Here is a 13,647-nt window from a genome sequence, read left to right as displayed (position 1 = left end):
GAGAAATTTCACACTTTATGCTGAATAGTTTTTAGTCAATTATTCACATATTACATTACTTTTCGATCATATTCCAACTGGGAGTGGTGATCATCTATGTATCTCCTACTTTGGCCAGGACTGCCTCAGGTTTTAAACACCCACTTCCAGAACTTGCTAACAAAGTCTTGGGCAGTTGGATGAGGCAGGAACTGATGAGTAAGATCTAGCTGACAGAGCTAGATTGGTGTAGACAGGGGGTTGTCTCAGCAATCTTTTAAACTTTAAAATCAAGAGAAATCTTGTAAATTTCAGACCAAACTTGTGGCCGCTATACACCATTCCAGTCTCTATGGTTCTACTAAAGATGATATGTATTCACGCAGGCAATACTATCCAGAACAGAGCACAATGGAGCAGTGGTGTTGAGTGTTTCCTTCATATTTCCTCCCTAACAACCCTGAGGACAGAGTCCAGACATCAATATCTGGCCACACAACAGGGTTCAATTTGCACCTTAGTATAGGCTAAAGATCAGTTTCACCTGTTGGGAGAAGTGTAAAGAAGAGACCAGTCCAGGAAAATCAAGGAAACCAGCCTCCAGGCCAGTAGTGCTCAGCCCCTCTCTGTGAATGAGGTGCTTAGCTGGGACAGAGAGACAAAAAAAGTGGTCACAAAAGTCTACTATTTGAAGGAACAGAAGAAAAGATGGGAAAGAATATAGAAGACAGACTTGCCAAAAAAAGGTGAAAATATATATTGTGAGGACCCGGGGTGATAGACAGAGGGATTTATGAGAAATCAATTAATTGAGAGGAAGAAAAATCAATTAACAAAGCTGGGTCAGAGCAACATAGCAAGGAAAAGAAATGCATTAATGAGGTGGGGTCAGAGGAAGGGAAAGAAATGCATTCACCTATTGCTCAGAAGTACAAAGAAGGGGGAAAATAGGAACTCATGGCAGAGATTAAAAAGAGGAGCACATTTTTTTCACAGGATGATTTTTTAAATAAGCCAGAGAGCTGTAGGATGGTTGCAAATGAACTGTAGTGTATCAAAGGTAGGGGCCTTAAAAAGAAAGTAACAAAAAAATACAGGAAAAATATCTATTTGTCTCCATATATTTAGTTTGTTACAAGAATTCTCCCTGGAAAATTAATTTGTGTACTAGCAACTGTGGAAGAATGAATTAAAGAAAATATCAACCCTACACTTTTCAAATTTAAATGTTACTGAAAGAAACTAACCAGCCAAAGGTTCTACTCCTCCTCAAACACAACTTTTTATTTCTGAATACATTTTGAGACCAGGTAATCCTGGTTAGCACCAAAAAAATTATCAACATGATGAGGGAAACAGGAAGCAGTATTCCTGGGGAGCAGCGCTGAGATGAAAGTACACAGTGTAGTCAGAATGTATGCTGTGAACAGGATATAGTGTCTTGTCTTGCTTTATTATTGTATGGTCACAATAATCAGTATAAAACCACACACACTATTCTCTATGAATTGTCAGGAGTAAAGAACACAGACAATGTCCGATTACAAAATCTTTTAATGAAATCAGTCTATCATAACTGTCATTCATTTCAAATCAGGTTAAATTTATCAGCTTTATATTTTATCCTGATAGAAAAGCACTGTATTTTATTAAGTATATCTATAACGAACAACTTTACTCTCTAGAAGCTCAGGTGAGGCAAAATGTGTTTTGCATAAAAATGACATATACAACATTTCAGATTGACCTACATTTAGAAATATAATTGTTTAACCTATTCACAACCTACTATACCAATCCTGCATAGATTTTATACTGTACTTAATACCATGCACTGTGAATAGTCCCCTTTACTTCAACAGGACTGCTCACTATGTGTGCAAAGTTAAGGAAAAGCATAAATCATTGTGAGATTAGGTCCTAGAATTATAATCATGAATAGGATTGATATAAAAATTAGAAATTATTATAAGAAATTATAATGGTTGATGGACTATTTCATATGGGGCTAAACTGCGATTCAGAATACTTGGGTTTTTCCCAGTTCTGCCAGTGACCTACTATGTGATCCTGGGCAAAGTTACTTCACTTCTCTTTTCCTCTAACCATTTGTTTGTCTTGTCTATATTGACTGTAAGCTCACTGATAAAGACTTACTCTTACTGTATATTCATACTGTCATTAGAACAATGGGGCCGTAGTCTCATATGAGGCCTCTCAGCACTACCGTAATATAAATATATACCACAACCACCACAATTAATGGATATGGTATTTTATAGGGGAAAGCCATTAGTACCATATAGAGTATAATCAAATCTTTGAGAGAGAACATGTTAATGGGCCACTGCAAACCTAAAATAATGAAAATGACAAGTACCAGAGAAATTAGAGGTTAAACAGAGCCATCTCACATTCACCTAAAGATATAACCATCAAGAAATTTGGGGGAAATACTGTATAAGACACAACAGAATTGACTACATTTAGCCTCACAGTTAAACATAACTAGAGAAAAAATGGTTTATGTATATTACTAAACAGAACACAGAGTTATTAAGGGGTGCCTAACATCTCAAATGATATAAGAAAGATCTGTAAAGTCACTTCACAAATACTTGCTTTTAAACTGCCATTACACATACAGCATAGAAATGAAATGATTAAAGGAAAGGACAGAAAAATTACATGCTTGGCCTGAGTTTGTTGTGGAAGTCTTGCATACACCTATTAGTCATTGGCTTGAGAAAGAGAGAGACTACATTAAATAAGAGCTCCTGTACAAAATATTAATTAAAAAGAAAAGAGGACGGAGACAGGCCTCTCCTCTTTTATACACTGTACATTATTTAACATGTATGTTTTACAGAAACTACAGAAAGTTTAATCTGCCCACCTGAAGAATCTAACAATTACACAAATCTGAAAGTTACTTCCTTTCAAACCCTGCCCCCCCCCAACCCGTAAGTTCCACTTTAACATCTATTGAGACGGACTTCCCAACCAAGCATATAGATAGTACTAGAAGAAACAAGTAATCACTCTCTCTGACACTAAATTCTAAGGGTCTTGTTCGAGAAGGTAAGGATCATCTCATCAGAGGATTAGGCCCCTAAAGAAGCTTTAAAAATGGTTACTGTTGACATAATGGAAGTAATATTGTTTAGAAGGCCATCTTCCAAGATGAAGATTTTTCAAACAGAATTTAACAAACTTACCAGTAACCAAAATGCACTGGATTGCTGCAGGGATCACATTAAACCTGCAAAATTCTGTGCACTGCCATATGAAATTTCTCTCCATTCTTGCCTATTTCCAACTCCCTTAGATACAAAGGCAAATATAAAGGATACTTCAGCCCATTCCTACATCTCCTCTATACCATGTCCCATCTAGAACACATCAGGTTGCCTGCACAACAGCTAAAATATAGGATATACACAGTGGCAAGTATGCATGTAAACGAATACAGAAGAAAACAGATACTGTAATTTCTGATGAAAAATGTGGTGATCTCAGGACATCAGAATATGTTTCCAGCAGTACTTTTCAATCCACAGCACAAAATTGCCACACTTTTCAATGGATGATGCTACATCTCTTATTCTAGAATTAGCAAGTAATGGAGATGATAGTCTCTCAGGGATTATATGTACTTTATCATGATAAATACCTGAACTGGTTACATTAATAATCTACTACAAACTTTTTTTTCACAAATTTGCCAATGAGCGTACTCTTGGAAGGGTAAGAAATCTTCACCCTTCTGATTAAAAGCTATTTATCAGAAAATGTATGTGCTATGGGAATAACTTTTGGGCTCAACAGGGAGACAAAAATATTCCTTATACTTGCACTTGTTGGCTATTTTTCCTATATAATTTAGGCACAACATAATTTGTTTTGGCACATGCATTACAAAGTCAGTACATTAATTATCTAACTTCTCTATAAACTGATCTCCTTCATTCAGAAACATGATTTAATATTAATCCCTATTGTGTGTAAATCATTTTCTGTTGAAATCTTTTCTGAAAAGCTACTTAGCAATTCCACCCTTTGAACAGAAGATGGATAGTTTGATAGCTTACAGTCGTAAAAAGAACAGATTTTGGATAATTGGCTTCATAATTCCAGAATGTGAGAATGCTCATTCTTAAAAAACAAAAAAAGCAATAACCTTGCTTGTGACATGTAATTCAATCAAAATAGCTTCTTGTATAGTTCCTTCAAGTTGCCTAGTCAGAGACTCCGAAACATGTTCACGTATAAAGACAATTCATTTGTAACATTTGAAGATCCCAGCTGTATGGTCTAGACTGAGAGAATCAATGAACAATAGGCAACTCTTTTTAATAAACTCTAAAATGAATAGGAGTACTTGTGGCACCTTAGAGACTAACCAATTTACTCCTTTTCTTTTTGCGAATACAGACTAACACGGCTGTTACTCTGAAATCTAAAATGAATGTTGTTTCCCCCTTTGAGAGCAATTTATTATTGCTTTATGGATCCAAAACACTTGATTAATTGGAGAATTGGCTCCTAAATGGGCTGAAATTTCACTATGTCTCTTACAAACCAAATCACCTAACAGACACATCATTTATTCATTTCAAACAACAAATGCTTCAATAGAAATCTGGGCGGGGAGGGAAGTAGAGGGGAAGTTTGTAATAATAATGCATTGCAGAGATAATGAAGCAATGGATAAACATGGCACGGTCTGTATTAGTGAGGGAGAGTTTTAAGTCCACAAATCAACCAAAGATGCTAAAAGAAACTTTGGCCACTGTTGCTTTCAGAGATTCTATGGACATTGATTCTATAACAGCTTGAGAGGGTGTGCCATTGAGACAAAACAGAAAATACTCCTTAATAGAGAAAAGTCATGTTGTGCCTAAATTCTTCTATTTTTCCCCTGCCCACCAGCATTTCCTACACACATTTAAGTTAGCTAACTGTCCCCTGAGACTGTACATAATTTAGGCAGTTGGATGTAAGAAAATTATCGAAGTTAGGTTTGATGGAAACAGAAGGAAGTGCTGTTACAAAGGTCTCACAGTCTCCACTAGCAGCGTGACATGTACATTGAGCAGGAGATGTGGAAAGATGGAAAACTGCAACATTCTGTATTAACTTCAGAGAGGATTCATTAAAAACTGATCCCATTCACATTTCATAATACCCAGAGGACACAAAAGCACCAACTGATCTATTGTATCAAAAGTTAATATATTCACTAGTATTTGCTAGACATAAAGAGAGAAAATTAATATAAACGAAAAATATATATAGTCCTACACCTAAAAGCTGTGTTCAGTTTTGACAAAGAAATTTACTAAACTACCTGGAATTAACTTTTCCAATCCACTGACAAATACAATATTGATGAACGTCTGTGATTTGGGGATAATTATAAAGAAGGTAACAAACCGGTAGAAGCCTGTAACAGCTCACTTTTTCAACAAGAGTCGTTGCTGTTTGGAAAGGGTTAAATGAGTTTTGCTGACTCACTGAAGTAGGTGACTCATCACTTTAGAAGTAATCATGCCAGAGGGAGACAGTTTAAGCTGATCTTCATTACCGTATTGTTCATTTCTTCGTTAATAAGATCAAACCACAGGAAGAGGTCTTATTTGGACCTTACTTACTGTGTTGATTGTGTTTGTAGTGCAGGTTGGGAAAATTACCCACTTACAGAGTGCAAAATAGAATTGTATCAGGACTCTAAAGTTGAAGTCATCCTGCTGTGCATATCTGGAAGCATCCTTTTGTTCAGCTAATGAAATAGACTTGTTCAGATTTAATCATGCCTTCTAAAACACGTTAGTCATAAAATATGAAGGGCTCTGATGCAATGGAACAACCCTGTCAGGTACTTTGGGGTGGTTACCCCAGGAAAGGTAATAGTTATAAATAAAGTTCTGGCCTCCATATTTAATCATACTGCCGTGTGCGTGTCTCATTATTTCCATTACCACATCAATGAGCGGAACATATTACCCAGATCAGAACAAGTGTGCTCTTAACAGTGTTGCTGTAAACTAGCAGATTAAAAGAAAGAAACCTATGGTAAAAGTTTGACATGCAAACTATCTTCAATCCTCCCCATTTTGTTCTTCCTGTGAGCCTAAATTCAGCTATCCAATACATGAGATATAACTTCAAACTGAAGATAGGAACAAAGAAAAAACAAACACAAAAAGACTAGAAAAATCCCTGATATTGCAAAAAGAAAAGGAGTACTTGTGGCACCTTAGAGACTAACCAATTTATTTGAGCATAAGCTTTTCCTTTTCTTTTTGCGAATACAGACTAACACGGCTGTTACTCTGAAACCTGTCATTATGCAAGGCACTGCATTTAGCTGTATGGAGTGGAAGTCTATCAACTGCATCCGATGAAATGAGCTGTAGCTCACGAAAGCTTATGCTCAAATAAATTGGTTAGTCTCTAAGGTGCCACAAGTACTCCTTTTCTTTTTGCAAATACAGACTAACACGGCTGTTACTCAGAAAACTGATACTGCAAGGTATTTGATTGATGAAGGCAAGGCAGACACTGAAAACTATTCAGAGGTGGAGATAAAGAAAGAACAGAAACATGGATGCAAGGCTGTCATTTTTTTTCATTCACACTTCTCTCTCAAGAGGCAGACAACATCCTTTCAATCTGGACTGACAGCTAAAAATACAGAAAAATGCTATTACTAGAGGTGGTTGAAAAAGGGGATGAATTTTATTTTATTTTTTTGAAACAATTTAATCTCTACTTTGTCTAAAATCAGTATTTTGAAAATGTTAACAGCTTTAGTTATTGTATTTACTTCCTACATATGTGATATCATCTTTCTGATTCTTCTTGATTTCCTCTGTCTAAAGTATGTAGTCTGTAATCCTGGATTGTCATTTCTAGAATAAGTGTATGAAAGATTGGGTCCCAGTCTTATTTTGCTTCTAAATGCTTTAACTCTAATCTGGTCTACCAAACAATTTAAATCCTCTTACTTCTTTCAGGATTTTTCTCCAGATGTACTGAATCATTATCAGCAAAACCAGAAAAATCATCTGAATTAGCATGTGTCACCTACGATTTGCACAGGAATTGAGTTAGCATAGAAGATTACACTTCATACACTGTCAAATCAATATTAATGTCAGATGAGATGAGAAGTACACCTGCATTAATACCAACAGTGACACAAATATAAGACCACTGCTGAACAATGTTAATCCTCTGATATTGTAATCCCAATATACATTATCAAAAGGATCTGCAGCATGTATACACATGTAGGTATAATACCTCTCTTGTTGTTAGATAAATATCTCTGACTGAAGCTGCAGAATTTTCTACAAAAACTACTATCTTTGGGAAGCAAGAGGAAAAGAAGAAATTGTTAGCATCCAAGTTCCCCCTTCTGAAAGGGACACAAGGATGGATGGTCTAAAATTAGACCAACAACTAAGTTTAGTGTAGACTGCAGATCACGTTGTTCTGCTGCTCTCTTCTCCAAGCAGATAAGTACAAGAATCTCTACAGTGTTTAGACAGCAAGATTGTTGGATATTTCATTACTTGGCCTGCTGGAATGGAACAAACAAGACAGAGCTATAGGATAACAACAAACTCAGCAAGAATATCAGCAGGCCATGGGGTTGCCCAACACAGTAATTTTTTTATATACTAAATCTATCATTTTGGAGGAAATTAAGGTATCAGCATGTCAAAGAGAATAAAATTTAATGTAGGCACCTTGTTGGGACCATAAATCTTTACACAGCCCTTTAAATCTAGAAAAACACATTTCAAGAGACTTGAATTCATTAAACAGATTTTGATTCTTTGAGAAAATAAAAGGGAAAAAAGGTTGGAAGCCTACAATATTTATTTTGGAGCATCAGGCCTCCCAGCCACATAAAAGGCAAGAGATATCACAGTTATTCTAGGGGTCCACTTACGAAAGAGTCACCCAATTTGCCCCCCACCCAGAGAGAGAGGTGACAGCAATAGTAGCCGGTCTTCACAAACCAACTGACCTTGTGACATCAAAAGTCATTTGGACTTACTTTCTGCAGGGAGATAATACATTTTATGTTCTGGCCTAATTGCTTTTTATGAAGATGGAGCTTAACTGTTTTGTTTGAAAGAACTGGAATGCTATTTTGTTAAAACATATTGTAATAATCTCTCTTTATAAATTTACATAGGACAGACAAGGTAATGATTACATTTATGTTTAAACAGAAAATAGGCAAAGATTAAAAAATTGAATTAAGAAAAATCAATTATAAAATTTTGAAAAAATAGCAAAAAGCTAAACTTTACAAAATAGAAAAGAAGGAAAGTTAACAAAAATTATATAGTTAAAGGATCCTCTCCTCTCCATCACAATACTTCCACACAGCAAGCCTTAGTCTCCCTAATGTCTATGCCTCCACATCCTTCCCCCCAGCACCTTTCCCCTTCTCCTCAATGTCCCTTCTCCCCTTTCTTTCATTTTCCTACATCCTTGTTTATTTTAACTCCACTATCCTACCATAATCCTCGTTCCACCTCTATCCCATAAGAAAGTAAAATAAAAAGATAATCATTGGATTTACAGTGTGTAACAATCACCAGCTTGATCATTTTTGTTCCATCTCTTTCCGCAATCTGTCATCTGTTTGTATCTTTTTTATTATGTGGTATTCAGAAAAAGGACTGCATCTTGGTACAGTATGTTTGCATAGTGTTTAGTGTGACGGGTTCCAGATTCTGATTAGAAATTAAATAATCTGATTCAATAAGAACGTCAATATCTTTAAAAAAAGGAATTTATTGCCTTATTCAAGTAGAGCAAATATCTTTCTCGTTAAAGTTCCACGAACTCCATAAACGGCTATGTGCATTTTAAATTGGATTTAGTGTTTTCAATAGGGAAACCACAGAGTGAAAGAGGGTTTTCTAAAATACACACTATAATCTCACTTAAGTGCTTCAAACAGAAGAGTCAGGGCAATTTATTATTTTACAGTCTACAAAACAAGTTTAATATAAAGTGGTTTTGTCATATATAAAGCTTCCTAAAACTAGAATGCGTCATTTTGTTTATTTCAATGCTATTAAGTTCACAGATAAATGCATACTCCCTTCAGTTACTTCAAACCAAGCATTTTACACTTCTGCATTGTTGATTTTAAAAAAACTGGCCAATGTTCTCAGCAGGGGAAGAAGGCCCCTATGCCAATGACTATCCCTGGAAAGAGGTTTGAGTTGTACAGCCCTTGTGCAGACTCTAAACATTCAAATCTGGGGATGTTTAGTCTACGGAAGAGAAGAACGAGGGGGGATTTGATAGCTGCTTTCAACTACCTGAAAGGGGGTTCCCAAGAGGATGGCTCTAGACTGTTCTCAGTGGTAGCAGATGACAGAACAAGGAGTAATGGTCTCAAGTTGCAGTGGTGGAGATTTAGGTTGGATATTAGGAAAAACTTTTTCACTAGTAGGGGGGTGAAACACTGGAATGCGTTACCTAGGGAGGTGGTGGAATCTCCTTCCTTAGAAGTTTTTAAGGTCAAGCTTGACAAAGCCCTGGCTGGGATGATTTAATTGGGGATCGGTCCTGCTTTGAGCAGGGAGTTGGACTAGATGACCTCCTGAGGTCCCTTCCAATGCTGATACTCTATGATTCTATGAAATCCATAGGAGGGAGTGCTCCTACCCACCCAGAAAGACACTGTTTTCTAGAAGATTCTTAAAGATTAGCATGCCCTTTGTACATATCTTACACCTGGGGAAACACAGAGACAATTCTCAAAGTACACTTAGTCAGACAGCACAGATCTGACAAACAGCTGAAGCCCTTCAACACCAATGATATGCACTGAGCCACAACCATCATTCTGGATAACTCAGAGCTGTGCCTATGGCTAATAGACCAGGGTCCCCATCTCTATCCTGATGCAGCATGTGCAGTCTTCTCCAACAGATTTATTCACCACAGCCATGCCCTTTGTTAATTTGGGATAGTACACCAACTAAAGGAGAATTTTAATTAAGCAAGATCTACGCCAATAACAAAATATACATATTTGTACGTGCACCCCTGGTAGATTGAACCACATTAGTTTCATTTTCCTATGGAATTTCCTTTACTTTAAAAGCATTCTTCAGCACGATATTATACAGTACCACGGTAAATGCTTTAGGTGCCAACTCTGGGTGCTCTGGGACTCTCACACCCATGGGAAAAAAATAGTGGGTGCTCAGCACCCACCAGTCACAGCTGTTTGGCAGCTGGGGGAGGGCGGAGAGCAGCAAGTGCCGGGGGCTTTGGGAGAGGGATTGGAGCAGGGATGGGAAGAGGCGGAGCGAGGGTGGGGCCTCGGGGGAAGGGACAGGGAAGGGGTGGAGCACTTCCAGGGAAAAACAGAAGTCAGTGGTAAACACCATTTAAAAAGTTTCTGTTTCTAGCACGAAAACATAAAGAAGAGTGCACACAAGTCACAGCATTTATATTAACCAAATTACCACAAGAGAAAGAAAAACACTGCTAGCATACTTTATGTAAATTGCTTGTAATAAGCTTACCAGACAGTTGTTTCCATTTGACTGTCATTTAGTTGTCGATTGTCTAACTGGGCAAAGAGAGGAAAAAGAACCTGAATCCCTCCAATCGAATGAATTGCACTGTGAATTGAGTGGGTTACTATAGCTTTCACATCCTATATTAAAAAACAAAGAAAGGTTCTCAATGTTAGTTTGTATTTGCCATTATCACATTGTACCATAAATGTCTAATAACTAAAAATTAGTCACTAGTGGCACTTCAAAGACAAAAGATTTACTGTGCTTTTTATTTTCTGTCAATTTAGTCTAAATGCTATAAAGATAATCTCTTTTCATAACTTCAAGCCATCCAAATATGTAAAACACCAAAAAGTTATGTTTCACACACAGTCTTTACAAGTAATGTATACTGTAAGGTCCCTGTGGCCATTTTGCCACAAAAGGTGTTATTAAAAATTAGGACTGTCGAGCAGTTAAAAAAAATTAAGCACAATTAATCGCATTGTTAAACAATATTAGAATACTATTTATTTAAATAGTTTTGGATGTTTTCTACATTTTCAAATATATTATTTCAATTACAACACAGAATACAAAGTGTGCGCTGCTCACCTTATATTTTTTTTATTACAAATATGTGCACTGTAAAAAAAACAAATAGAGATTGCAATACAGTACTTGTATGAGGTGAACTGAAATACTATCATGAAAGTTGAACTTACAAATGTAAAATTATGTACAAAAAAACTGCATTCAAAAATAAAATAATGTAAAACTTTAGAGCCTACTCAGTCCTATTTCTTGGTCAGCCAATCGTTCAGAGAAACACGTTTATTTACATTTTCAGGAGATAATGCTGCCCGCTTCTTGTTCACAATGTCACCTGAAAGTGAGAACAGGTGTTCGTATGGCACTGTTGTAGCCGGTGTCACAATATATTTACATGCCAGATGCGCTAAAGATTAATGTGTCCTTTCATGCTTCAGCCACCATTCCAGAGGACGTGTCCATGCTGATGATGGGTTCTTCTCAAAAACAATCCAAAGCAGTGCAGACCAACGCATGTTCATTTTCATTATCTGAGTCAGATGCCACCAGCAGAAGTTGTTTTTCTTTTTTTGCAAAAAGAAAAGGAGTACTTGTGGCACCTTAGAGACTAACAAATTTATTTGAGCATAAGCTTTCGTGAGCTACAGCTCAACAGAGTTGTGTATATAAATCTCCCCACTGTATTTTCCACTGCATGCATCCGATGAAGTGAGCTGTAGCTCACAAAAGCTTATGCTCACATCAATTTGTTAGTCTCTAAGGTGCCACAAGTACTCCTTTTCTTTTTGTGGATACAGACTAACATGGCTGCTACTCTGAAACCTTTCTTTTTTTGGTGATTCGTGTCCTGTAGTTTCCGCATTGGAGGGTTGCTCTTTTAATACATCTGACAGCATGCTCCACACCTTGCCCCTCTCAGATTTTGGAAGGCATTTCAGATTCTAAACCCTTGGGTCGAGTGAAGTAGCTATCTTTAGAAATCTCATATTGGTACCTTCTTTGCATTTTGTCAAATCTGCAGTGAAAGTGTTCTTAAAATGATTGTGTGCTAGGTCATCATCCGAGACTGCTATAACATGAAATATATGGCAGAATGTGGGTAAAACAGAGCATGGGACATACAATTCTCCCCCAAGGAGTTCAGTCAACAATTTTATTAATGCATTTTTTTTAACGAATGTCATCTGCACAGAAGCATGTCCTCTGGAATGGTGGCCAAAGTATGAAAGGGCATACGAATGTTACCATATCTGGCATGTAAATACCTTGCAATGCTGACTACAAAAGCCCCATACGAACACCTGTTCTTGCTTTCAGGTGACATTGTAAATAAGAAGCGGGCAGCATTATCTCCCATAAATGTAAACAAATGTGTTTGTCTTGGCAATTGGTTGAACGAGAAGTAGGACTGAGTGGACTTGTAGGGTCTAAAGTTTTACATTGTTTTGATTTTGAGTGCAGTTTTGTAACAAAAAAATCTACATTTGTAAGTTGCACTTTCACAATAACTACATTGCACTACAGTACTTGTATGAGGTGAATTGAAAAATACTATTTCTTCTGTTTATCATTTTACAATGCAAATATTTGTAATAAAAATAATAATATAAAGTGAGCAGTTTACACTTTGTATTCTGTGTTGTAATTGAAATCAATATATTTGAAAGTATAGAAAAACATCCAAAAATATTTAATAAATTTCAAATGGTATTGTATTGTTTAACAGTGCAATTAAAACTGAGATTAATCGTGATTAATTTCTTGGAGTTAATTGCATGAGTTAACTGTGATTAATCCACAGCCCTATAAAAATAATTTAACCATAGAATGCTTTAGTTGGTCAATTTTAATGTGAAACTGGACCTATTCAGACTGCTTGGTTTTGTTACCTATATGTTTTGCCCAAATTGACTGGGATGGAAAATAAGGCAAGCATTAAACTGATAACCCTCAACATATAATTTGACAAGCTACTGTTCATTGTGTAATACACACATTTCTTTAATGACTCATTAATAATTTTGGCTGAAGAGAACAAGTGAAAAAGTAGCTAGGTGAGAATGATAGCTACTCATTTAAAAACAAACAAATGTTAATCTAGAATTAAAGCAATGCTAAATGAAAACAGCAATGGCAGCAGCATACCGTATCATCATTCAAATGACGTCAATTGGGTAGAGACTGCAGAATTTTTTGTGTTAGCAGAGTTTGGCCTACACACAAGATACTTCTGGAGAAGTATAGTTACATACATCTTGCTAAACAATGCACATCAAAAAATTAATAGGTTATATAGTTGATGATAGCCATAGAAGCAGCAGTGTTTGCGGTCCTTCATGCTGAAGGAAAGATACAGAAATGTTAGCCAGTACGAAAGGAAAGGAAATCCATGGGTTAAATGGAGAAATCCATGGGATAAATGGAGAAAATGACTCAGCCTCAGTTAGATGAGGTGTCAAAGGGGCTAATGGATACCTAGGAAAGACTATACACACTAAAAGATAATAACAATACTAATTAGAAACAGACCCTCAATCACACTTTGGGAGCCTGTATTGCTGTAAGC

At 36.5% G+C, this 13,647-nt stretch overlaps 1 protein-coding gene across 5 annotated transcripts in view; it reads right to left on the bottom strand.

Moving 5' to 3' along the window:
* The window catches only part of NBEA (neurobeachin), an 858,254-nt gene that overhangs the window by 584,911 nt on the left and 259,696 nt on the right, over positions 1–13,647 (bottom strand). For all 5 annotated transcript variants that reach the window (XM_048847621.2, XM_048847613.2, XM_048847638.2 and 2 more), the window contains one exon: positions 10,554–10,687. In XM_048847621.2, the coding sequence (XP_048703578.1) occupies positions 10,554–10,687 (134 nt within the window). The remainder of the gene's footprint in view (positions 1–10,553; positions 10,688–13,647) is intronic.

This window comes from Caretta caretta, chromosome 1, assembly GCF_965140235.1.
Source record: "Caretta caretta isolate rCarCar2 chromosome 1, rCarCar1.hap1, whole genome shotgun sequence".
Classification (NCBI taxonomy): Eukaryota; Metazoa; Chordata; order Testudines; family Cheloniidae; genus Caretta; species Caretta caretta.
This window is presented reverse-complemented; position numbering and strand designations above follow the sequence as displayed.